Here is a 27032-nt window from a genome sequence, read left to right as displayed (position 1 = left end):
TATTGCATGTTGGTTAGTCAAATTAAATATTTTTGAAAATGTGAAACACACACACACACACACACACATAAATATACATACTGTATTATATTCCTGGTATTAAACTGTGATGGTGACCCTCTACGACTTTGTGTTGTGATACATTGATGATGTACTGACATCTGGTGGACAACCCTTGGGATAGGCAGCAAATCCAATTTCTTACTAATACTTAGAAAATATTGACAAAATAGCAGTCATCTTAGAGTGTTCCTTTTGTAAATAAATATACCATGAAGCTCATGTTGTATCAGAAGAGTACGTTTAAGCCGATCATAACATTTGAAGCCACAGTTTGTAGTGTTGTTAACGGCACAATCTGCAGTATAATTTGTTAAAATCCCAAACTGTAACCTGGTGCTACCTAAACTCTGACAGGTCTTGTCACACTTATCAGTGAAAAACAAAATGTAATGCTGCCATCTGTAAAATGATAAAAGTGTCATTTGTTTTGCATTACAATTGATTAGGGGGAAAAAATTCAGGTCAGTTTTTATTTGAGCAAACCACAAACTCATATCCAAAAAGAAGTACATTGGTGCATTGATACAGCAAATGTTACCACAGGTGTTTTTAGTCCAGGGGTTTTTGGCACATGTCATCATGACTTTTGAGTCTCTTCAAAAGTTTCTTCTGCGTGACATAACTTAAAAGCATTCTACAGAGTCGAAATAGCTCTTAAGGCAGGGCTCTGTGACCCTAGTGGATCTCTGCAAACTGCAGTATGTACACCCACTGTGATGATTAAAGCTCAAATATACAAACTGACATTTACCTTGATATTCATCACTTGAATTAACTGCATTTTTAAAAGTTATTTCAAATAATTATTGCCCTCTGAGACTGTATCAGTTATCTGAAATGTAAAAGCAAACATGAGTACCTGCAACCATCAATCAGGATTGCGGGGTTCCTGAAATCTGACCCACAAGTACCAGTGTTCAGACAAAATTAAATATACCCGATAGTCACACATCAATGTCCACAACTGACAGAAATACTATGAATTAAAACAGCGAGGCAGTCAGCATTCACACAGTTTCTCAGTCAGATGAGGAAGACACAACAGGGATATTTGTTGGAATCACAAACAGTTTATTTCCCATGCACACTTCACACAGAACAAGATTAATACCTTTAATGAACACCAACAAGATGCAGCATCATCACAGCATAACCACGGGAGTAAAAAATAAAAAACAGCATTGTTACAATATGCACAGACATCATTAAAGAATCTCCGATATTTTTGGTTTACAACGTCAGGAGCAACAACAACAATAACAACAACAACAAAAAATAAACAGCATTCCCACTAGTGATGTGTCATGCGCATGTACAGTGAATCAGAAGCGCCAACTCCCATCGAGTGAGAGGCAACTCCCGATTTTTTTTTTTTTTTTTGCTGCTCAGTGGCTCAGCTCAGCTCACAGCAGAACTTTGTTTTCATTGGCAGCACCTTGTGGCCAATCACATGTGAGGATTTAACGCCACAGCTGATGTTATAATGGAGATGCTATCTTGAGGAGCCCCTCATCCAAAGAGCAGAAGACCCACTGAGCTGGTGGCGGGCCAAGGCCTCAGTCTACCCCCGCCTGTTGTAGGTGATGGAGGGGAGACAACATCTGTTCCCTCTGAGAGAGTCTTCTCAGAAATAGAGCAGATAATAACCGAGAGGAGAAACCGCATCAGTCCAGCCAAGCCGAGACATTACATTTTTTTGAATGCAAACCTTCACTAAAGACATACTATTTGGTGTTTGAACTGAGTTTTGTTCTGTTTCTGTTCTGGTTCTGTTCTGTGGGTTTGTTTGCAGTGTTTTGTTCATTTGTTTTCATGTTTAATTAAGATTAAAAGTTTGATTAAAGTAATAAACAAAAGTAAGAATGTCTGCTTTTGTAACATAAAAATACACAAAATTAGGCCATTACAAGGCTTCTCATTAAAACACTACATTCAAAAGGGTTTATCAACACACAGAGCATTCATATCTGCCAAGTTAGGCTAAAATATGAGGCCACAGATGATAATAAATTAAGAGCCGTTTGGGAGCCAAAAGAGCCGGCTCTTCTTCGGGAGCCGTGCCAAAAGAGCCGGCTCTTTGAAAAGAGCTGAACTTCCCATCACTAGTTCCCACATTACAGGATCTGCCTCTCCTTCATGTGTTTCTGTTCTTTATACATTTATACATTTCACCATTTCCCTTTGCTCAAGTGCAGATTCATGCATATCTAACTCTAATAGCAGCTCTACATCAAGTGATCTTAGGCAATCTTTACAGCATGCAGACATGTTTAAAGTGATTGCTTAAGACGAGTGCTGGTGATGTCTACGAGTAAACTCTTGCCTCTGGTCTTTCATGTGTTATAATTTCTTGACGTTATCCCACTGAGGTGTTTATGTGGGAGATGCTCTAGAATATAAATTTTTGAATGATTTCACCCTACCCTGGCACACAGGCTCATGAGCAAAGTGCATGCACTTTTACTTTTGTCATGCAGCTTTTCAACAGCAGTGAGCTCTAATTAAGTGTGTTTACATGCATAAGCATTGAAGCAGACTTATTGTTGTTTTTTGGGCTTATTCTTATAGATTAAGAATTTTCGGCATCTAGCTTGTCCCGCAGCTTTAAGAAACCCCATATAGATTATATATCAGAACGTCTGCTCTATGAGGAATGGTGTGTTATGACTTTTGGCAGCTATTTGTTGCGTGGTTTTCATAAAATTCATAGTAAAAAACTGTGTTACAAATCCCCATTGAAATGAATGGGATGTCGGCCAAAATCCAGCCATCTTTGGAACCCTGGCATACTTTTAATTTTTTGAAAAAAGTCCAACTAATTTTGTTTCCTTATCACCGTTTCTCTTCCACATGAACAATTTATATATAATAATTAAGGCATTTTGTCCTCTTTCACCCAGTGTGAGTCTCATTGCTGTAGAAGTTATGATTTTTTCATAAATCACCTCAGAGCACAGAGTGCGCTGACCAACAATCTCATTGACTCACATTATGTTGGGTGAAAATCTGAAACAGTGAGTCTCTCTAACCTGCAGTTAAATCTATATAATAAACAGTACATACATGAGAACACATCAGCTTGTTCAAAACCAGACATACGACTAAAGTTTTTGGGCTGTGGGCGTTAGTCCCAGAAGCTAGTCTTTAGTCTGTCTGTCTGCTCTTCTCACTCCAGTGACTCACACCTGATTGGCTCATTGACACTGGAATACATTTTCAAAGTAAAAGCTCAAAGATGTTTAAAGGTACTGATCAGGGTTTATGAAACATGGTGGCTTTTCAAAATAAAATGAACTTATATAAATTAAACCTTGTGTATAATTACAGCAGGACATATTAACCGGCAGGAATATCTAATTTTTCAATGAGCATCACCTTTTTATTTGCTTTGCGTGGTCTTTAATTGGTTTTTTTTCCGAGGTACTCTTTGTTTTGATAAATGCTTTGTAAAAAGACAACTGTTGTTGTTATCTTTAGAAGTGGTAGTATTGCTATCTCACTCTTTCCAGAACCATGCAGGACATCTGTCACGACTGAGCGCACCAGTAGAAGCCGACCTCGTTGTCCCTTCTCATTCAATCTTCTCAGGCGGAACTGCTTCCATTAGCAGCTGGAGATATATCGTGATGGGCCCTGCAGGTCAGGCAGATAAGCATCAACACCACTATTTATCTGTTCTCCTTGGCCATCACGGCACGACGCATTTTAGTAATTTAAATGTTTACCTTTCATTACACAACATTTCGGAATTTGAGAGAAACTCAGCCGAAAAGTAAACTTACTCATGAGTTTGCGTGCCCACTTGACTTTCAGGTAGACAAAAGGGTAGTAAAGGAGGAGTCCACCGAAGATGAAGATAGTACAGTAGAGGTACTCCAGCTCGGGCTTATCGATGATGGGGGCCATGACGAGATAGACGGAGATCAGGACCATTAAGATTGGGATGACAATTGGCACCTTCAAGCGATCACACAAAGTGTTTTAGTGTTTACATTTCCTGTTGATAGACTGTGTTAGACTCCTGGCACAACAAATAAAGAACTATCCTCATGACAACTATCAGATAGATAGATAGATAGATAGATAGATAGATAGATAGATAGATAGATAGATAGATAGATAGAAACATTAAAAATACATCTAGAAATGCAGTATTGCACTGATAGAGTCAGATTACTGATTTTGAAGCCATCAGTCCAGTCATGAGTCTGTATATGTAAGTTTAGAAGGTTTGTGTCATTCTGTGTAAAATCAAAAATCAAAAAACAAAATAAATCACATCTATTCCTCATCCCTGAACATTTAATGTGGTTACCTCATGTACTTAAAGAGCTCAAAAATGCTGGGAAAAAATAATGCAAATTTAAAAAGCACTACATTTCAACCCATTCCCGACACTGACGAGTGGTTCACACACTCAGTAAAAGATCTTGTATAGAGAGTTTAGCTGTCATTTGTGAGATAACATAAATTTCAGCAAGTGAGCCTTAACCCCATAATACATATCAAGTATAAATACAAGAACCCACAATTTTAAATTAAAAAAAAAAAAAAAGATGCAGTTGTTGTGACTCTTGGTGCCTGTATGTGTTACATAACTAGTGCCTTTGTGTGTGTGTGTGTGTGTGTGTGTGTGTAGGTGTGTGTGTGTGTGTGTGTGTATAGGTGTGTGTGTGTGTTGCTATAACTTAGAATCAGCTGATCTAGAGGCAGTCAGGTGTGAGGCGCTGATTAATTTTTTAAGGAATGACCCATTTCTGTTATCGAACAGTTCAGAACTTCACAGTCGACAATGTTTTGCTACCTAATAAATTAATCACACCTTCACTGTAACTCAAATGACGTCTGACTTGAAGCAATCCCTGATGCACAACATTGTACAACTTTTGCTGTAGATTGAACGTGTGGTTTGAAAGATACATTACTGTTTTATAAGTCAGCCAGTTCATTAAGAATCACGTCATGTCTGTCAAGTTCCTGTTCATGTGTGCATATTTTATGTCTTGTCTTTCCTGTTTTATTTTGAAATCACAAAACCGGTCGTCTCTGTTCTAGATTCACTTCCCACATCTGTCTCGTCACACCTGCTCCCTGATGGCTTTCCCTCACCTGTTTCCCATCTCCCCTCATTACCGCGTGTATATTACCTTGTGTGTCTCACTGTCTCATCGCCAGTTCGTTGCACTCTCATAGTCTTCCTACCAGCGTTCTTCAAGCCATAATCATACTCTGTTTTGTTACGACCTCGCTTCTGTTTTTGACCTTGCCTTTCGCCTCTAACTTTTTGGATACCTCTGCCTGTTCTGACTGACCTCCTGCGTACCGAACCCTGACCAGTAATAAACCTGCTTTTCTGCCTGAACCCTGTCTGAGTCGAGCGTTTGTGTCTGCCTGTTCTGATCTGAGTGAGTTCATGACAAATCATAAAACCGTTGACTCGAAACACTAAAGGATTTCCCTCTAAGATGACAACCTCTATCAGCAAGCGTCACCTTTACTGGTCTGTGGAGGTCCTTCCTGGTGAAACGCATGACTATGAGAGACAGCGCGGCCAGACCATAGAACGCCCACTGAGCAAAGCTGAAGTAGTTAATGAGGGTGTTGATGTCTGCTGGAATAATGTAGAAAATACCCATAATACCCTAAAACAGAGAAAAAAAAACAAACAATGAATTGTCATGTTTACTTGACAGAAAAGACGAGAGTTTATCTGTAATACGTCAGATGACCATGTAAGATAACGTTTAACAGGTAAATATGTAAGACTCACATTGAATATGAGAGCAGGGGCAGGAGTGTAGCGCTTCATACTGATGTAGGAAATGATTTTCACCATATGACCTTCTCTGGCAGCCACATAGGCCAGTCTACAGAAAGAGAAAACATGTTGATCACAGTTTCATATCCTTCTTCTTCTTCTTCTTCAAATTCTCACCTTCACTTTCAAACTCTTTTTTCTTGTGCATACAAACCTGCAAATACATACGAGGTGTGTCAGAAAAGTTTCAGGACTGGTGTCACAAAAGATATATTTCAAATCCAGACTACAAACTACAAGTTTTCTCCTTCCAAGTAATCCCCCTGGAGTCTAACACACTTTCCAGCCTTCTCTGCCACGCCGCCATGCACTCCTGGAAGGATTCTTCCGGGATCCTCCATCATCACAGCCATCTTGATGTCGTCCATGTCTTCCCCCTTGATGACCCCCTTGAGCTTGGGGAAGAGGAAAACATCCCATGGAGCCAGGTGGGGTGAGTAGGGATGTTGCGCCAGCATGGTGATGTTCTTCTCAGCCAGGAACTGTGGGATGTTCAGGGCATTGTGAGCAGGTGTGTTGTCATGGTGAAGCAGCCACGACTTGTCCTGCTACTCTGGCCTCTTCTCGCGCACTGAATGAAGCAAACGCTGCAGGATGTCTTTGTAGATGTGCTGGTTGATCGTATGAAACTGGTAGTTTGTAGTTTGTGTTTGAAACATATCTTTTGTGACAGCAGTCCTGGAACTTTTCTGACACACCTCGTTCAGTTTGACAGGCAGAGAAGTCCTGCATTTCATGTGTAATTTGACAGCTGTCTCTTTTACCTGCCGGCAGTGAAGCAGCTTCCATTGGCAGCACCAAATGTTGAGAAGACAACAAAGAGCGGAATAATCCAAGACACAGGGTAAAGGACTCTGTCTCCAAAAGTCTAAGGAGGCACAAACAAATCCTTCAGAAAAAACAAGGGGCTGGAATGAACGGGCTGTTACTGAGTTTTATGCTAAAGTTCTTGGAAATAAACCAAAAAGTTTGCATATAGTATTTAAATGTGAAACAATGACTGTGTCCTTTAGGAGAGTTTTCATTATTGTCTATTATTATCTAATTTAACGCCACACTGATAACATATTAGAGGCTACTTTTAAAACTCGATGGCACTCAGCTCCTCCATGAGAACTTTTTGTTCTGCTTACCACAGCAACAGCTTGAGACTGCAGCAGCTCAGTGGTGGTCATGACGGTGAAGTAAGAAACGTTGACCAACACATAGCACAGAGAAACCAAGGGGATCCCAATGATGATGGCCAGTGGCAAATTCCTTAGAGTAAATGTAAAAAAAAAAAATTTTATTTACCGGGGGGGCCTTTTCCGGATTCACTTGGGTTGGGTTCCGGGGCCCCATGACCCTAGTGAGGATTAAGCGGTGTATAGATAATGGATGGATAATTAACAGAGGAACACTTTGTTCTGTGCATTGGACACATTTTCACAGGACGTACACTGCAAGTAACACAATTTGTTCACAGTGTTGACAAGCACTCCCTGTTGTCATATGAAGCGTGTACAGTCGTGTCAGATTTGATACTTTGACTTTGCATAACAACTATTACTTATTATCATTTAGTTTTCTTTTTTTAAAATCCCACATTTGTGACTGTGTTACTTTCAATAGTTAAATGTAAACTAAACCTCAAGTTTCTTACCTGAATGGATTTTTTAGCTCCTCTGTGATAAAGTTCAGTTGATTCCTGGAAAAACATTGAAAGAGAAAAACAAGGAGTGATTAAAGTATGTGCTTTAAGTGCTAGCTCATTCTCCTCTGCAGAGCAATACACTAACATTTGAATGTACTCTGATCAGAGAGCTAGAAAAGCTTTGTTTTGTGGACGCTGCTCTCTAAGAAATTACATTACATAATTGTTTTTATGGTAAAACTGTTCAACATTTTGGCAATCAAACTCTGAATAACCCAGACGTAGTATACTGTGTTTGAAAGAGTCTCACGCTTACTGAAAGGAGTTTTACAAGTCGCTCAACTTGAGTTTTTTCCCCATGAAACCTAAAACATTACCTTTTTTAAAATTTAAGCAATAGAGAGTATGTCCTTGTTACATTTCGTCTTTTTTACGTAATACATTGTTTGCCTGCCTTCCTTCTTTTCTATTGTAAGTCTTTTACTGACTGTACTTCTTCATACTTTGATGGGCTTTTAAGCAAAAATGTCACTTGACAACTTGGTTGTTTGATTGCCACACTTCTCACATTTTCTGGAAAGTGTTAGTTATTCAAGTGTGGTGCAGTGGAATGACTTGAGTTGTATTTATCTGACTCATTCACAGTGACAGAGCTTGTAAGAAGCCATTATATTAAGTACGAAATACCACCACTTAGGTACGACTTATGATAAAGCAAGTTGGAAATTAAGTAAACTCCTCATGACATGTGAATTTAACTTAAGAGGGTTAAGTAAATTTAACTGTGCTTATTTATCTGACTAATTTATTTAAAATATTATCTGACTAATTCAAATATTGAGGCCAACCCTACAGTAGTATAGAGGTAAACCCATTGACTACCTTTGAGCAAGCATTTGACAACATTTGAGAAAAAAAACAGCTTTGCTAGATTTGCTTAACCGCAATAATCATTTTTTCCTCTTTTTCCTCTTCATTCAAACAGTGTAACCTGAGTTAAGTACATGTAAAGTTTCATTTCATTTTATTTCCTACATACATGCATGTGTACTGACTCTCTTTAAGGGATCTCTGTTGACCTCCTCAGCATCCTCAGTGTCATTGACATAGTAATATATATTGTATTTCACAGATGCTTTCCCTTCTAATCAGCCCTGTTGATAGAAAGTGTTACAGCCTGCGGTGGCACAGTGGTGCAGGTTGGTACCGTCGCCTCCCAGCAACAAGCTTCTAGGTTCCAAACAGCTGTTCGGCTGTGAACTTCACAGCTCTCTGTGCCTGCATGAATTTTTTCCAGGTGCTCCAGCTTCCTGCTGCTGTTCAAAACATGTATGAAAAAGGCAACTGGTGATTTAAAATTAACCAGAAGTGTCAATGTGAGCATGTACAGTTGTCTGTTAGTCTGATGACCGGTCCATGCTCTGAACCCTCAACCCTCTGCAGGACAAAGGCGGTCATGGATAATAGATGGTTACATTCTGACACTTGCACCAGCTACAGCGTTTCAAACAACAACAAGTTGCTCCCATATGGTTAGTTTTCAAGGTCCTCTGACAGATTAGGGCCTCTCCCAAAGTCAAGAACCTTGGCCTGGCAACAATGCTCTGCCACACACTCCTGCACCAGAAGGTGGAGATGGAGGGAGACCAGCTAAGAGCTCAAAGATGGTCACAGTATAAGACACCCAGGCAATGTTGTGCAAATCCAAGTGTTTCAGTGTAGACAGACATCAGAAAAGAACGTGACCTATGGCCAATGAGAATGGTTGTTAAATGCCACACAGGGCGTTGGCAGACTTCACCATCCAGAGCTCTGTAAACCACTACAGATACATTTTCCTGATAGAGATAGACTAAGAAAAGACAATAAAACAAATTAAAATTCCACAGGCAAATGTGGGGCACTGGACCATGGTTATACAAGCAGAGAGGTGGTACGACACTACATGTGATCTGAAGTTCTCAGGTAGAAGGAACCTGGACTGCTTTTGGCTTTTTGAAGGTAGATGATGGAAAACCTTCAATCCAGGTACATAAACCATCCCTGCATGCATCCTGATCACATAATACTGCACATGACCGGCAGGAAAGACCTGAGAGGTTGTTACCATTACGGGCCCCACTGCAGTGTCAGATATCTGGACTCCAAGGGAACAGTATCTGCTCGGAGACATTTTAACTTCCCTGGTTAACAATAACATTGTCTCAGGGTTGACTTGAGAAAGTGAAGGAGGTTAGAGAGTAGCTATCTGAAAGGCTGGGTGGTTGTTTGTTGGATACTTACTGGAAAGTACAAAAAAACAAAAGGTGTCCCATCAAGATAAGTGTTTTTTTTTTTTTTTTCTATCCTGGATGCTGAGCAGGTCACAGAGCCCTTTGTCACAAACCAATATAGCAATAAAGGACTCATTAAATCAGCAGAGAGAGTATATGTGCAGTGTATTGCTTTAAAGAGAAGTGTGGCTGCAACAAGGCTAAGAATATCCTGGTTACCATCCGTCATAGGCCCAGAGCCCGTTATAAAACGCAAGTCCAATCGCTCCGAATGACGGCGACGCACCATCAAAGGAATTTGACAAAGTCTCAGTGTTTCCTGGACACAAAAACACAATAATGCACAAGTAAATACCATTTGTTATCATTACATATCAGACAATGTTATATTTATGGGCATACATTTAGAAGGCTGTGAATCAAAGGTTTAAGTACAAGAGGGCCCACCTTGTGCCAGCAGAACGATGCCAGCTCCCACTATGACGACAATGATTAGGAGTTTGGCTCCAGTGAAGAAATTCTGCACGTAGCTCGCAAGTTTGACACTCAAACAGTTGATGGTGGTGATTACCACTGAGAAAAAACAAGAAATGTAGTTATATACATTCTCACATGAGCATTTGAAGTTAAACGTCTATCAAAGAAGTTTTACTACTCATAACAGTTTTATTAGTTTTAACCTTTGACATACAATATAACATAACAGTAAACATTTTTTTTTCCTCCTCTGACCTTCAGAGTCGTCACACAAGTCAATTATAAACTCTGCATCTTCAACCGGGTTAGCTGTTTTGTGTTTTTCTGCAGCTAGCAGCAAGTAATTTGTTACTGTAAAATTATTCATTATACTATCTTTAAATGGCTAACTAGATGCAACACAGCAATGACGTTGTATGCAGTTTTAATGTAGAATACATTCACTTACAGCACACTTATGTCTGTGTAGTTTACTTATTTAACCTGAACTTACATATCGCTGCTGCCGCAAGACACTTGACAACAAGAGGAGGAGGAGTGCAGCCGGGGTAGAAAGAAGCGGAGGCATATTCTGCAAAGCTCAGTGTGATGATGGCGAATGAGGAGGGCTTCAGCACCATGACAGTGGTCCAGGAGTAGAGGTAGGCTACAAGGGGGCCAAAGGCCTCCATTAGGTAGGAATACTCTGCCCCTGATTTAGTGATCATGGTGCCGAGTTCAGCATAGCACAATGCTCCTGTGTGACCACAAGCACAGAGAGAAGAAGAAGACGGCTGTAAAACAAATACAAGGAAGCGTTCTCAACATTTTAGGTTGAAAAAGCTCTCATGCCAAAAAGTCGAAGCCAAACATTTCTTTTCAATATGAATCCATGTTAATAACATTATCCCAAAGCATAACAATTCAACCCCAATGAAGCAGACTATAGGACTCCACACTCAGCCCCTGTCTATGTGTCGTCTTGTCTTTTCCTCTTTCTGCTGTCAGTTCCACCTGCTTACTTCCTGTTTACCTGTCTGTTTGCTACCTGTTTGTCCAGCTCCCTGTGTCTTTGTGTTTTTTTCAGATTCTGTTCCCTTGAATTAGTATTCTTTAGTTGAGGTCTTCGCCTGAGGTAATTCCAAGATTTACAGATGTTCTTTTGTTACTGTTGACTCATAGTCCTCATGTGAAGTTTGCTGTAGTGGGTGTTTGTTAGTATTCCAGTATACGGTGGGCTCACCAACACAGAGCATGAGTCTGTGAAGGTGGACCGACCCTGAACATCTGCAGAGTCACACATTTATAGGGTAAGTCAGAGGGTAGGGGGGGGCCTGTATGTAAATACAGAGGTGAATAGAGGTAAATTAACATATAGTTGCTAATCAAATGACCGGAGGTAAGGGGGGGCAATGAACCACAGGGGGTGGAATTGGGTGCCTGTGACAGGAGGTGGGAAAAAACATGGCAACAGGAAATGAATTCAGGGGTCTGTGACCATCAAAATAAAAGAAAATGGCTTTCTTCATCATTACACAGTTCAGTGCATTTTATTAATGTCGCTTTGGTTTGTTTTACCTGCTTGCCTGCCTTTTGTGTCTGCATTTGGATCCTTCTTTTGACTTTACAAACAATATACTGTAAATGAATGCATTTTCTTCTCATTTATAAGATTCCAGATTCAGTTTGTCACCTCATTTTCTCTTTAGCTCGTCCTGAAGGTTTATGTAGGCATGTAAAAAAAAAAAAAAAAAAAGTTTATTCTATACAAACTAATGGCTTTTTAAACATATTTTTAAAAGGAAATATTTGCTCCTCCTTGACAAATCTCTGTTAAAAAGGTGATACACTTTTTTTGATACAATTTTGGTAAAGTTAATTCATTTTTAAAAAACACGCACACAGATCAATCACAGTCTCCGAGAATTCATCACAAGATCTGCAGTTAACTTGTGCAACTGTTGGTATCAAAGTTCGTGCCTCTACAGAGACCTGCACACATCTGACCTGCATGCAAGCATGCCAGGAAAAGTCTTTATTGTCATTGTCATTGCCGTTGAACATCTACAGGAGGGCCAGATATCTTATGAATTCTGCATCGTAACAAGAAGTGTTTGAGGGTAATGTGAGGCCATCTGTCTGAAAGTTGGAACTGGAAGTGGGTCTTTCAACAGATCCCAAGCACATCAGCAGAACCGCCAAGGAGAACGCTCAAAGGGAAGATATGGAGGTCGATGGAACTGTAGAGTCAAAGCCCAGATTTGGAGCCCATTGAAATGTTGCGGGAGGATTTGAAATGGCCAGTACATGCAAGAAAATCTTTAGGCATCTTGCTATTGAGGGATGGAAGTGATCAAAAATCTTATAGACTGGTGGACAATTATACAAAAAGCCTGTAAGAATTTATGTTTGCTTAAGGAGCCAATACATTTCGGAGCCACTGAAGAATGTCAGCTCTATTGGTAGTTTGCACCCTTTTGAAGATGATCAAAGGGTTGCTTGTCCAAAAATGTAAAAAATAAAACTGCTGAAGGAGAGCTCCAAAATGTTTCATTACTGTTAATGCTGATAAAATGAAGTGTTACGTGGATAGTATTTTTACACCACGGTGACTCAGACATGATTCTTCCTAAGATAAGGGCAGAAAAGAGGCAATTAAGTTATTGCATTTTATTGGCTCCTCCAAGGGCAGAGGCTTACTTGTGACCTCATTCACCACTAATTAGTGCGTAGCAGCACAGCGTGAGACTTTAACAGGAAGTGCTATAGGTCGTCTCTGAGGTTTGCACATTTTTGTGATTCTGACGAGATGTTTTTACTTTTTGAAGTGCATTTTTTAAATTTTCTAATTCTTTCACCTCTGAGGCAGCTGGAGTCTCTTGGATTTGCATTAATTTATAATAGATGTGTTTTATTTTATCAACCTGTTGTGTCCTGTAGTGTGCGCGCATCACTGAACCAATCTCAGCATCCTTATTAGCAAAGAAGATCCAATCCTACTGCGACTACCACAGTAGAGCTGCCACAAAGCCCAGCTTATGAGGTTTACTTGCTGAGTAACATCAGCTGCTTTATAACTATTTTTGTCCACCATTATTTACACATGCATATGAAGGGGAAAGAATATTGTCAATACAACCACACCCCTGTAAAAAGTTATGCATCGGTTTGAATGGCGATCTCACCCATGGTGGCTAACACGCCACAGGCGGCCCAGATTAAGAGGCAGGGTCCCACGGCTCCAGAGTACAGCAGGACAGACTTTGGAGAAATGAAGATGCCCGAACCAATCATTGTGCCCACAATCAGAGAAATCCCACTCAGCAGACCAACCTGAGCGAGCACGTAGACAAAAAAAAACACACCTGAGTGAACACGTAGACATGATATTCAGTGCCAGATCTCAATCTCACCAGATCTGATAAAGATTAGATTAGGATAGAGAAATGGTGCAACAATCAGGGCAAGATTCTCATCATGACTTGCCAACTGGAGGTTTAAAGCTGTAGCAAACGAAACAGCAGTAAGAGCTCATTAGTATGTTTAATCAGTTACTACAGCTTTACATAAATAGATACATAACGTCCAAGGTCTGTTTCTTTTTTTTTTTATTAGAAGGTAATTTACATAATTTTATATTTTTGGAATTTCGTTATACTGCTTTCTATTCCATTATGCAATTATGGACATTAAATGTACTCTTCTTTTTCATGCTGGTGGACTTGTTTCAGGTTTGGCTGTATCAATAAGTTGAATGGTTCACATCTTTGGTCCAGACTGAGGTATGAATAAACTAATTTCCATGATTTTTTCATGGTTCCCAGAAGATGAAGCCATTTTCTCTAGAGCCACACTGAAGTTGACAGGTTGTTTTTGAATAACAAGTTTTAAAAACTACTTTATGGATTTCAGTGAGGGCTGCAAGGTGGCTCAGTGGTTAGCACCGTCGCCTCACAGCAAGAAGGTCGCCGGTGGATGGATGGATGGATTTCAGTGAAATTTCACACGGCACAACCAGCTGGTCATAGTTGTCACTTATCCAGTTAATTATACAAACGTACATCATGAACTTGGCACAAAATTACACACTGACATTCATGGTCATTTATTTTATCCGACGTTTTGATTGAAGGACAAATACTCACAAAACTGACAACATTGCCATCAGTCTAACTCCAGCAATAGTTTACATTTTGCATTTCAGCATTGACAGTGTGTGCATGTCAGCAAAATAAAAATAGCATTTAGTTAAAAACCCAATTGTGCTGGAATCAGAATTGCGTACGTAGTTGCTAGCATGGCTCTAGATGCTTTGTCATGGGATTCTTGCTTATTCACCCATTTAACTAGGATGGATGCTTTGGAGGAACCCAAATTCATCCCGCACGAATAATGGACTCTGAACTCTATTTTTTCAAATAACCAAACAAATAATTAATTATTAGGCGAAAAGTAAGTAGTGCCAGTAGTTTAGAAAAATTATCAGAATAATCCTGTTTTATCCAGTGAAACCTCTTCACTCCCCCTAAATTTACCTTGGAGCTTAGAGAGCTTAGGGGGCCTGGACAGCAGCGCAGAGTAGATGATTGTGGATTTAATATGTAGAGACGCTTGTTGTGGTACTGCCTGGTACTAAGTTCCAGCCCCCATTACTGCAAAAAGGTACAGATGACCGGATTCTACAGTGTGAACATCTAGTGAGGCTCGTTCTCAGGGACCCAGACACACATGAAGGGCAGTGGAAACACTCACATCTTTATGAAGCACGGTGGCCTTCACAGTCTCCTTGTGATTGGTGTGTTCCTTGTGGGCAGTGGAGCCATTCTGTGACTCCTTCCTCCTCCTGACGCTGTCTTTGTCCATTTTAATCTGCTGGTGCATTAGAAAACGCCAGGGCGTGCATAGATTTTACATCAGTTATGTTTAACTTTTACAAGAAGTTCATCTTTGCTGCCCCATCGATGATTATCAACATTATACACATGACAAGATAAGGTTTACAGGAAACCAGCAGTAAATGCTTTCCTTCATATAGCTATATAATAAAACACACACAAAGAAAAAAAAACTCAATCAAAATCCACCCCAAAACAAGTTTATTTACAATGTTAATCCTGTGACCGAACAGATTTTTTTTTCACTGTAAATTGCACAGTTTGGCACCAAATTTCAGCACATGTTCCAATTGATTTTTATAGTTTGCTAGTGTAGTATTTTAGCGCTGAAAGGTTCCTGGACCACTGGTGCATTAACTGCGACAGACGAGCAGATTAGTTTTCAGCAATGATCACCTCAAAAGCTAATCCTGCGTTTTATTATTTTAGCCTGCAGTCATTTTATCTACTCGACTTCTATACAACCCCAGACGTGCACACATGCATTAACCTTTACATACCTGTTCTTGTTCTGGGACAAGCCTTCGTGTTGTAAAACTTTTTTTTATGGGTAAAACAGGTTGAAGGTGAAACAAACATTAAAAAAGAGAGGAGGAAAAAGAGTCATTTTAACCACACTCTCCACTACAATGTTTAACATTGCATTGTAGTGTTAATCTTTGACAAACATGATAACATTCTTGCTTGTTAACTTAAAACCGTGAAAACACAGAACATGTTGAATGGATGAATATATGACAGTGAGTTCACTGACATGCTGTCTGATACATACTTTTTTTAAAAAAGAACAATTCAACAAAATGTTTCACTTACATATTGCTTGGAATAAAACCACCTCAATGACGCTCCATGAAACTTGAAAGTTTTGCAAACCCAGGAGCAGTTCCGTGAACACCACAAATGATGCTACGCCAGGTTAAGGGAGGGAGAGCAGGAATGTCTTATGCAAATAAAAACCTTTTCGGTCCCTGAGACTGAGCCCTCTCTGCTGGTGGGAGGTTCCCAAATCCGATTGGGCATCTTGAAAGAAAAGGGGGATGGGTTAAGGCAAGAAAGTAGAGAGCGTGGCAAAGTTCTGAGTTCATAAAATCCATCGGTCAGAGTTCAGAATGGAAGTGTCCAGGAAAAGGAGTAAAAAAAAAAAAATTACGACTGTTGTGGGCTTTTATTCTTTTTTTTTGTTTGTTTATTTTCATACCATTTCAGCAAAAATAATGAATATAGATTGTCTAACTATATGAGGCAACAGTAATTGAGACTATGGCATTATAACAGCAAGAAAAACGTGTGATAAACATGCATTTGTTGTATTATTAGCTCTTTTGAGACAGTTCACTTCATTTGTTGCTCAGATAGCCTTCCAGGAGTCCCACAAGGAAGCTACAAAGGATGATCTGATACATTTTTTTTAACACAGAAATCTCAAAAACACCTCCTCCTCTGTGAGCTTACCAAGCCTGACTTCCTCGACAATGCCTCTTTGATAAGGATATACGACACCCCTGCAGTTGTGTGCTTGTGTGTGTGTGTTTGTGAGTAACATTCCCTTTCTGCTCTAACCCCCTCTTTTCCTCTTGTCGTCAGAAGTCTCTGCCTGTCAGGGAACTTGCAATTACCCTGTCATGTTACCCTTCGTTTCTGAGCAGACCTATTCTCTATTGTATTGACAGATCTCATTAAATACTTCAGCATCAAAAGTCGAGCCTCTGCCTCGTTGAGCCAGGCTTCCGTTCGCCTGCACATGTCTAAGCTCCAGCTTAAGTTGCAGACTTGTTACAGCCTTTGAAATTAGACAGTAAAGCTAAATATGAGAGGAATTTCTTTGAAAGAGTGAAGACATTCGCAAAGTGTGTGTCTATGTGCATTTGTGAATGAATGTCTGTAGTTTTTGAGCTCAAACTGCGATGTGTGTCCACGGCATGCTTCGTCTCCAGCTGAATTTCTTCAAAATCAAAGCTAAGACTTACTTCATTGAGCCGGTTTTAAAGTGAGTTATTTTCATGCATGTACAAAATGTAGCAGGGTAAATAAACATCCAAGAAGTGACTGTGGTTGTTCATTCTAACAGTTATGTCTCAAAGGTGGCATCTTCAACAATAATTCAGACAGGACATGCAAAAAAAAAACAACTATTGATTTCTTACCTCCCTTCGTGGCTGCGGTTCCCGAAGCACTTGCTGAAATACAAAAGCAATGTTTTGTTTTGTTTTTTATAAAGCTTGTAGGAGAATTTGAACTGTTGTCGCAGACGCAGTTATAATCTGCAAACACAAGAACACATTGACATATGAACTCAGTAACCCTGAGAATAAGGACTTATGACCAAGTTCTCAGACATGTTCAGTGGGGCTTAGACCAGACTGGGTGCATTAACAGCAACAAAACGCGGTCTTGGAAAGCCAGTGCAAGAAAATATTCTGCAACAAAAAAAGGGAAGGCGGAATCATTTTTTGAAAAAGCAAGATTCATTGTGTTTATTTATTTATGTGACCTTTCAGTTGAACAGATTTGCAGACAGCTGGAGCTGTGAACACCATAGTAACAGTCATTTACTTACATAATGCTGAATTACTAGAAAGCACAAACATTAAGAGTTCAAATGCTGAAAAGTGTTTGGAGCGGTTGTACTGCACAATATGACTAAACTCAAATGACTCAGTGGACATCGTGTTGAATTTTGCAAGATATATAATTACCACATATTAGAGTTTCATGCTTTATTTTGCTGAAAAGATAACGTACACTCCTTGTATACATGCAGTCTTGGTAAATCAAAGACCTTAACCCAACAGAGGAGTGCCACGGCCGGGTACGCTCGGCCTGCACCAAAAGGCAGCTTTCCATAGCAGGAACTCAGGGCAGGCACAAGGTGGCGTGAATGTTAACAGGAATGGCCCCTTAATCAGTTTCCATTGTGCTGTATGATCCAACAGCTGCAACCACAACATTAACTACAGTGCATCAAAATATCAGCAAATAGTGTATACTGGACGCAATTTCAGTTTTATAAGTATGTAGGAAATTTTGGGTGTGTTATGTTAACCTATTGGGTTAGCACTATTGCCTCACAACTAGTAGAATCCCTGGGGTCTGCATGTTCTCCCTGTGCAGTGTGGGTTCTCACCAAGTACTCCGGCTTCCCCCCCACAGTCCAAAAACATGCTGAGGTTAATTAGTGATTTAAATTGTCCGTAGGTTAGAATGTGGGTGTGTTTGTTTGTCTGTATGTTTGCGGTAGAGTGGCGACCTTTCCAGGTTGTCCACTGCCTTCACCCTGACCCACGACCCTAAGATTAAGCAGTGCATAGATAATGGATGGATGGATGTTCACCTATATGGTGAATTTTACATTGCTGATGGTGATGTTAGAGGGGACGCTGAGAAGGTAGAAAAATGGTGCTCTCTGAGTTTAGGCCGTCAGCATTGAGCTCTGCATGACAAGTTTTCAGGGCCACATAGAGACACCTACCTTGGAGTAGATACATTTTTTTCTCTTTTTGTTTTTTTTCTTTCAAATTCAATCTTGAAAGAGGTTCTACATGAGTGGTTGTTTCAGTCAGAACACGCCCAATGGTTCAGACCGCCATAAATGGCCTGTACAGGTGAAAGTAACCACAAAATGAATGACCAAAGGGTTTTCCAATAAAATATTGGATTTAACAAGATGATTTATGTCATAGACTTCACCTGTCAGTGGTTTTAATGTTGTAGCAGAAAAGGGGAAAAAAAAAAATTAAAAAGCCTACTTTATGAGTTGTTGGAACCTTCTGATTGATCTAAGCTGTTGTGCAAAACACTATCAGGACTAGATAATAAGTGTTTAAAAATTAAAGAAAAACGCAAGTCAATGAATAACTACACAATAAAGAACACAAACGAATTTAGAGGATTTAGTCTTCAGGACACACCTCAGTCTGTGTTGGGTCGGTGGGAAACAGGTCTTCCAGCCTGCAGGTGGCGGAAGCAGCTCCTGTGTGTGTCTCCGCCTATTGAACACGTCACTTCCGCCAAAACAAACATGGCGGCCAGAGTGAGTGAGTGACCGGGGTCCAAACTTTCAGAGACATTCTGTGAAAACCAAGAAACACTGCGTTAGTTTCAGCATGAACACGGCTCTGAAGCACTGGAAAGAAGCGGCCACTCTCATTTTAGCCGCAGGACACCGGCTCGGCCCGGACACTTTATCGTCAAGGACACCGCTGGCAGCTTCCGCAGTTTCCCTGCCGGGCAGCAGCCATGGTCGGTCACAGCTGCCGCACAAGTCCCGCTACGACTACGACGTGTTGCTACTGAAAAGAAGCGGCAAGAGCGGTTTCATGCCCAACGCTTACGTTTTTCCTGGCGGGTTGCTGGACTCCTCGGACTTTTCGAGTGATTGGCTGGACATTTTCAAATCTTTCAGTCAGTTCCCCAGTTTTGGTTTGAGAAGCGTCAAGCAGCCGGTGGAGACCAGACCGCCGATCTTCGCCACGGACCGGCGGAAGCTCGGCTCTCCCATCCCCGGAGAGGTCGCCATCCGGATCTGCGCCTTGAGGGAAACGTTTGAGGAATGCGGCGTGCTGCTGGCCGTGTCAAAAACGGAGGCGAAAAGTATGTTAAAAAGCTCAGAGGACGTTTGTGCCGCTCGACAGCACGCAGTAAACGAGCTGGACGGCGGTGAGCTCAGTAAATGGAGGGCTCTGGTGAACCAGAACCCCTCCAACTTCATCAGGATGTGCAGGGAGCTGGAGGTGCTGCCCAACATCTGGGCTCTGCACGAGTGGAGCAACTGGCTGACCCCCATAGGAAGATATGGCACCAAGAGGTTTGACACAGCTTTCTTCATATGCTGCTTGCAGGACGTCCCGCACACACTTCAAGACGAAAACGAAATCGTGCGCTTTCAGGTAACCAACATCAAGTCGTTACAGAGCATTTACACATGCTAGCACCTCAACCAAAAAAATAATGCAGTTTTCTAGTCAAGGGAACTCAAAAACATGGTTCTTTACGCAACATTTTAAAAGCACAGACAGTGGTTAAGTAAATTGAGTCAAATGAGTCCATGCAAAAGGCCCAATGCTGCATTTATCACAGATCCTAATTGAATGGTCTGCTCCCTAAACATGCTGATCCCCTTGTTTATGTTTTATGGTAGCATTAGACGACAGATAAATGTCGTGTTATTGTCAATGCTGGTGGATAGTAGTTCACAAAAAGGCTTAGCATGCAGTTTGAATGAAAACTGTCCCATTTCGAACAGTAAGCAACTTGGAAAAAAGATTTTCTAACTTTGAGAGCACAACTACAGACAGTGTTCCCAACTCAGCTTGAATAGATCGCCAATAATTCTCCTCAAATGTGTTCATATGCTTCCATTAAAGAAAAGGCAAAATTCACAATAGTCACTCAAATAAGTAGAAACTGAAAAAAGTAATAATAAATAAAAATTTGTTAAATTATAATTTAGTGAAATACGGCATTGCTTTTGAATTGTGGTTGAAAAGAATAATTTGAAAAAACAAAATTGTCCCAGACAAAGCAGTGAGCAGTGGGACAAAATACCTGTCAACAGGTGCAGGAGTCTGATTGAGAGTTACAGAAAACACTTGATGGCAGTGATTGGCTCAAAGGGTTGTTTAACAGATTATTAGTTTACGGGCCCCATCATGCTTGTTTGCTTGTGTTATTTTTTTTGTGTGTTAATGAGAGAGTACGAATAAAGTTGAGGATGACTGTAGCTATCAAACAATATCAAATTATCAATTCAAATGTGGTTTTCTTGCTGCTGGGGGGGAAAAAAATCAGGAAAGTAGACTATTTAAGAAATTGGTGTCTTTTCTGTTCTTGGGTCGTTAATCAAACCCCTGAAAACTCATCTGATTGTATTAGTCACATATTTAGATTTTTTAAAATATTTTTCAAGAACGTAATTTCTTCATGCCTTTAAATGGCTCTACGCTCCTCTTTCTCTCTCCACCCACCCCTCCCTACTCACTGCAGCTCCAGCACACCTGCTCACCTGCCCAAACACTGTAAAACTACTCTACGCTACTCAATGGTGAGTTGTAATATTGGAGTAATTCAGCTGTACGTGTTGGAACAGGAACATGTTTTTATTGGGAGAAAGAGTGCTGATACAGAAAGCCCCACGTAGCAAGTTGACAGGATTTGTTCTTTTGGTTTGTTGTGTGTGAAACCGTGGTTCTCTGAATCCATCTTTTCGAGGCTGTCATCGTTACACTGCATCTTCAAGGTGGAAATGCTCAGCTGTGGCATTGACTGCTAATTTCAGGACATAAAACAGCTCCCTATGGACATACTAACAAGGTAAACCATTACAGAGGGGGGCATTAAACACTGCCTCACTGTGTGTTTCAGTGGTCCACACCTTCAGAGATTCTGCAGAGCTTCCAGGCGCGGGAGTTGTGGATCCCGCCTCCGCAGTTCTACGAACTCAGTCGCATGTGCCGCTTCCCTTTGCTGAATGACCTCCACGGCTTCGCCCGCCAGCGCGCCACGGAGGGCTGCGAACAGTTTCTACCTGTCATCGTCGTTACGGATGAACACTCGATGTCACTGCTGCCAGGTGCTGATTGTCAAATGTATCTCATCTAATGTCCAAGTCGACTATGATGTATGCCACGTTGATGTCTCATTGATGCTGTTTTTTTTTTTTTTTCTGGCTCTCTGGGGCTCTCTACTCATTTCAGGTGACAAACTTTACCCATCGGACACTTCAGAAAAGCCTGAGGTTGATCAGAGCGCTAACTCTCAACCGCAGGATCCTCAGGAGGATTCTGCACTGCACCGCATGGTGATGTCCGACCCGTACACTACAACTATACAGATCACCATCCTGCCCAAGCACAACCACCTGCTCCCTGTTGCCTTGACACATGACTCAAAAAGTCAGCTTTGACCTGCTTTAAAACTCTTCCTATTCCAGTACATATAGAAATATAATATATGGGGAAAAGAAATCATGAATAAATAGATCTTTATTCTAATATCTTTATTGTTTACCAGTTTTATTTAATTTTCGACTGCGTCGGATTGTTTTTCGTTTGATCTGCTCTTTTGGGAAAACGCCCCTGATCTGTCTCGCTTGTTCTTTATATAACAAACATACAATTGACAAATCTGAAGTGACCACTGATGGCCTTATTCTACCCTGGACTTTTAGGTTCTTAGGTACTGATAGGCACACAGATATTCATTTCCATATGTGGTACACAAAAGCTGACGTCACTTTAAGAGACTCTAAAGCGGTTCGATCAAAAGTAGTTTAAGCTGCTGGGTTTTGTTTGGTTAATGGTGCCGATTCAAAATATAGGAATAGTTTGTTTAGAAATACTGTATATCAGTCAGATGTGACTTTTTTTGTTATTGTCTAATGTGTCAAATCTCTTGTCTAAAATTTCAAACCACACCCCTCATCCCCCCTGTGTAATAAAATGTGACTTGAAAATAAATTCAAAATATTTTTTTGTTCTTTGCAAGGAAGCCTCCTGGAGTGAGTTCATCTAAAAATGCGCCACACTGCAAATAAAATCATTATATAACCACTTTTTTTTTTTTTAGCTTGTAACCACAGAAACAGGCTGCTTACCAAATATACCAAAGGGATTTAGAGACAACACCTGCAGCTAATAGGTGACGTGTGAGCGTCTGCTGGAATTACTGGTGTTGTGGGGACATGAAGCTGTTTACATTGTCACACTGTGAGGACTCGCTTCATTTATTTTTGAAGCCGAAAAATAACATAAATCTTTCAAACTGGCCTTTAGACGTGGTTGAGTCAGCAGGAACGTAATGTCGACTGAAGCATGACTGCGTACCGGGCTGGTGTTATGGTGATCCCTCTCCATAGGAATGCATATGTCAGTGGTGGAGGCTCTGCAGGGCTTCCACCTTTTCTCCTTTGGGTGTCTTCCCTGCTCACTGCAGCGTCCTTCATGGCAAATTAATGACTCATAAGACATAATCTCTGTCAAATGGGTTGTACCCCCCTGTCTGCCATTTCTAAATTAGTTCATTATTAAACAGATCAATTTATTCATTATTAATTTGAACTTTTCAGTGATGCTGTCTCGACCTGCTGTTAGGTGATTTGTGCTACACCGTGTGATGCTTTGTGATGCTGGTTAATGAGCTGATTTAAATAGGGAGAATAATGAATGAAAGCAAAGGTACTTCTGATGCGTCGCCTTCGCCACATCAAAACAACGTCATAATGCTGTTGCCTGTTTAAGTCACAAGAGCTGCCCTTAAGTCACTCTGACCTGACAGAAACATTTGCTCCCAAAATGATGAGACACGCCATGACAGGTCAGCTCCTCTCAATCTTCATTTTCATCTTTCTGACATATTTTGTCCGTCAGCGCCATAAAAGCTGCAGAGGTTTTCGTCCCCTTTTCGGCGCTGCCCTCCTCCGTCCTTGCACCGGCGTGCGTGTAGGACGTCGGTGGCGAGAAACGGGGGAAGAGTTGAAATAATGCCGCTCAACCTTCTGTGCCGTTCGCGGAGTCTGTTGAAGGTTTCTATGGCAACCAGCACAGCCTTGGAAACCCACCATGTAAGTGCAGATGAAGTGATGATGCAGTGGTCTGTCTCTGCCAAGTGTGCAGCTCACCTCTCTGTGAACCAGTCTACTTAGTATATTTGTTTCCAAGCGACGGAGCGAAGCGAATAAGTGGCTCCGTCATGCATGAGTTCAAATGAAACACCTCCAAATAACTGCGGAGAAAGTCGATTTATTCACCTGTAATGGGTCAATGTTTATACCTAGTGAAGCACTCTAAAAGTTTGATGCTGTGGCTATTTTGAGGAGCAGCTTGCATAACAGAGACTGCACAAAAAAAAGAGAAAAAAGTCATCTGAGGATGCCGGTCTCAAAGTTGCATGAACGTTCCTCTTTTCTCTTGGAACGTGTGGGACGACTTTTAAAAGTACAGCATTCGAGGAGGCTTTATCTCTTCCCCCTATTTACATCTCCTCCCTTCCTTTCCCCATGTTTAATTAATCGCTTTTATATTTTTGGATCTGTGGACGACAATGTAAGTCTGTCATGAGTTTTAAGAGATTCGAGGTTCATGACTCACTGTTCGCAGAGCTTAGTGCCTCCGTGAAATGACAACGAGGATAAACAAGATGTCAGAAAGCCTGCTGTGAATCGGATGTGAGCGTAGCAGGCCCACTGATTTTCATGCATCACAAAAAAATGCTCTCAGCTCCGTGGTCTGGGTGCTTTTAGGAGCTGACCTATCTTGCATTTTAGGGTTTTTTTTTAGGGGGGGTACAATCTTCTATTAATGTTTCTCCGCAGGGTTCCAACCTTGAGGCTGAGAAAAGACAGAAAGCATAAGAGATAAAACAAAGGAAAACAGAAAAAGCCATTTAAGTACTCTGTTGAATTAACATTTAATGTCCCCAATGATTGCTGTCTTAATCTGTAATGGGAATACTCCACCCTTACAAGCTTTTTTTTTTTTTAGTGTAAGAAAAATGTGATTTTGCTCCGTGCCATCCATTACTCCCACGAGGAGTCAGGTCTCTGCTCAGAGGAGGAGGGTAGCTGTGATTAAATCATTTGAGATGAATGCACCGAGCCTGCAAAAGGCTGAATGGACTCTAAATGCCAGAACTCTGTTTACCATACACAATTACTCAAGAACCTCCTTGAGAGTGGGGACATGATCATTAGAGCTCATTTGACGTGCAACTGTTGAACTACAAGCAATTAAACAGATTTTCACATCAAAGCACTTTTTTTTTTTTTTAGTAAGATTATGTCTTCAAGACTAGTTGTCATCTTCAGTGCTCTTAATAGGCAGGTGGTGGAGACGTTTAGCAATCCTGAGATCACTTTTTAGCATCTGTATTCGTCACTTTTTACAATCCTGCTTATAATACTATAAGCAATATGTTTTAGACTGAAGAGCATTGTTCTTTTTTCTTTGTCACCCAGCAGTAGATCTCTGTTTTAAATCAATATCAACTGCAAGATTCCCAAAGAAATTAGTTGTAATTAAATCCTTGAAACATTTTTTTTTAGAAAGGAATTCTGTAAAATGGTAAACTTTAGTTGAAGATCTAGTTTTTTTTTTTATTAATATCTATATATTTTCAGTTTTTGTCCTTTTTACTTATTAATATGCATCACTGGCCAAATGTGCTTTCAAAATGCCCACAAAACTGTCACATAAAAGGAAGATGGATATGAAATGTTATGTATCTGCCCTCTTAATTTCTTAATTTTTGATAAAACCTTTACACACAAAAAAAAACCTGTAAAGAAAGAGGGAGATATGATCATTTTCAGCGTGATTCCTGTGTCTTCATTTCTGAAACTGTGCAGCATTTGCAATGCTAAATACCGACTGCAGTCAGATGTTGTGTGATCAGGAGGTTAACACCATTGCGAGCTGTGATCTCAGCCTTTGGTCTCAACGCATGTGATTAACTTAAAACATGTTGCAAACTGAAAAACAAACCATTCTGTGTTCGTTCCTTAAAAGTGTTCCTGCTGCGACCATTGCACATCCACCCTTAACAAACAGCCAACCGTGCTGAACCTTTGACATTTGACATCCAACAGCCTATGTACCAGTCCCAGAATACCTGCAAAGACTCTTACAACTAAAACCATTAGGGAGTTAAAGCATGTGGCTTAGCCTCCTTCCCATTTTAAATCAAACAGTATTTTAGCCGCAGTGTGGTTAAGTCTAAGATAATAATCCTTTGCTTAAAATACCTCTCTGTGCATTGGACATATGCACATCTTGCAGTGATTACAAACTGGAAATAGCTTTGGGTTCAGCGACTTTATCTCAAATGCAGGTATGAAATATCCCCTCCTCGCCAAACAAAGAGACGTGAAATCCACGAAAGCAGCTGCAGAGGTATCTCTTCCAACTACGAGCACGGGTTTTTGTTTTTGTTTTTTTCGTGTGTGTTTCAAAGTTTTATTATAATAAATATACTTGATTGTATGTACATTATCTGACACAGCAGTAGACTGTATGTACAAACCTTCTATACACATGTTGCAATGCATACATTCAACACTGTTTTGCAAGAAAACCCTGAAAAGGAACATGAACAGGCTTACAGTGAACGGGTGCATTATTAAACGACTGTGGAGGTCTCTTAGGTTTCCAAGGCTCTCATGAAGCACATTGTGATTTGATGCAATGAAGTAAGATGCAGGCCCACTACAGTCTGGTATATAGATTATTATGATCTATATTATGGTTAAACTGTGCTAACATGGGTGTAGAACAGTGCAGAGTTGATCACATCCAACCAGTGGGATTTCAAGAGCAAAGAACAGCCTAACTGTAGCTCCAAAACAACATGACCCTAACACTTTCTTGACTAGTTTTTTGTCCACCCTCCTCTTCCTCCTCTCAACACGTCTGACTTTCCTGGATGGGAACTCTAAAGCATCAATCCGCAGAACGTCAAGGGGAATACTTAACAGTAGGCTACATTTATGCTTGAGCTTTTCCACTAATCCACTTGGATTACGTGTTGTTTATATCAGCCTGATGGCCAGACACTGTCACGTAATGTTATGGCTTTTTTTTTTTCTTTTTTTTTTTTCCTTTTCCAAAAATAGGCTCCATGGCCCCCTCAAAAAAAAAAATACTCCATTCTCTCTGAATCACACCGGCTATGTTGTTCTAGTACACATTTATCTAGTGCAACTCCTCAACTCCACCCAATACATTCACAAATCTGAGAAAGATTAATTACTTCAAGTGTCCACGATGTTTTGTTTTTTTCTAAAAAATCATCCCCTCAAGCCCACAAAACTTTCTCTGCGTAATGGAGCAGCCGGGTCTCTGGCCCCACGGCGATGCTCCCGTGGCGCAGCGGCCCGGCAGGATGTCCGTCAGGGTTGGTACAGT

At 40.6% G+C, this 27032-nt stretch overlaps 2 protein-coding genes across 2 annotated transcripts; one reads left to right on the top strand and one right to left on the bottom strand.

Moving 5' to 3' along the window:
• Window positions 1-3634: 3634 nt before the first annotated feature.
• slc7a9 (solute carrier family 7 member 9) lies at window positions 3635-15106 on the bottom strand. Its single transcript, XM_008288893.1, has 12 exons — window positions 14996-15106; window positions 13429-13576; window positions 10758-11000; window positions 10235-10360; window positions 10007-10106; window positions 7524-7568; window positions 7015-7138; window positions 6646-6749; window positions 5834-5930; window positions 5556-5705; window positions 3846-4020; window positions 3635-3696 (listed from the first exon to the last, which is right to left on the bottom strand). Exons 1-12 carry the CDS (start codon window positions 15104-15106, stop codon window positions 3635-3637), a joined length of 1485 nt encoding a protein of 494 aa, XP_008287115.1.
• A 4056-nt stretch (window positions 15107-19162) lies between these two features.
• On the top strand, window positions 19163-22619 carry nudt19 (nudix (nucleoside diphosphate linked moiety X)-type motif 19). Its single transcript, XM_008288892.1, has 3 exons — window positions 19163-20024; window positions 21499-21706; window positions 21831-22619. Exons 1-3 carry the CDS (start codon window positions 19242-19244, stop codon window positions 22037-22039), a joined length of 1200 nt encoding a protein of 399 aa, XP_008287114.1. The 5' UTR covers window positions 19163-19241; the 3' UTR covers window positions 22040-22619.
• Window positions 22620-27032: the final 4413 nt, after the last annotated feature.

Source organism: Stegastes partitus, unplaced genomic scaffold (assembly GCF_000690725.1).
Source record: "Stegastes partitus isolate 25-593 unplaced genomic scaffold, Stegastes_partitus-1.0.2 Scaffold579, whole genome shotgun sequence".
Classification (NCBI taxonomy): Eukaryota; Metazoa; Chordata; class Actinopteri; family Pomacentridae; genus Stegastes; species Stegastes partitus.
The sequence above is the reverse complement of the archived record's forward strand: the minus strand, read 5'-3'. Positions and strand labels throughout refer to the sequence as shown.

Coding starts and splice junctions, on each gene's coding strand:
- slc7a9 (XM_008288893.1), bottom strand. CDS start 15,106: ATGGACAAAGACAGCGTCAGGAGGAGGAAGGAGTCACAGAATGGCTCC. Junction 13,577..14,995: donor CCACCGTGCTTCATAAAGAT/GTGAGTGTTTCC, acceptor GTGCTCGCTCAG/GTTGGTCTGCTGAGTGGGAT. Junction 10,361..10,757: donor TCTTGCGGCAGCAGCGATAT/GTAAGTTCAGGT, acceptor GTTTTTTCTCAG/TGGTAATCACCACCATCAAC.
- nudt19 (XM_008288892.1), top strand. CDS start 19,242: ATGAACACGGCTCTGAAGCACTGGAAAGAAGCGGCCACTCTCATTTTA. Junction 20,025..21,498: donor ACGAAATCGTGCGCTTTCAG/GTAACCAACATC, acceptor TGTGTGTTTCAG/TGGTCCACACCTTCAGAGAT. Junction 21,707..21,830: donor CTCGATGTCACTGCTGCCAG/GTGCTGATTGTC, acceptor TACTCATTTCAG/GTGACAAACTTTACCCATCG.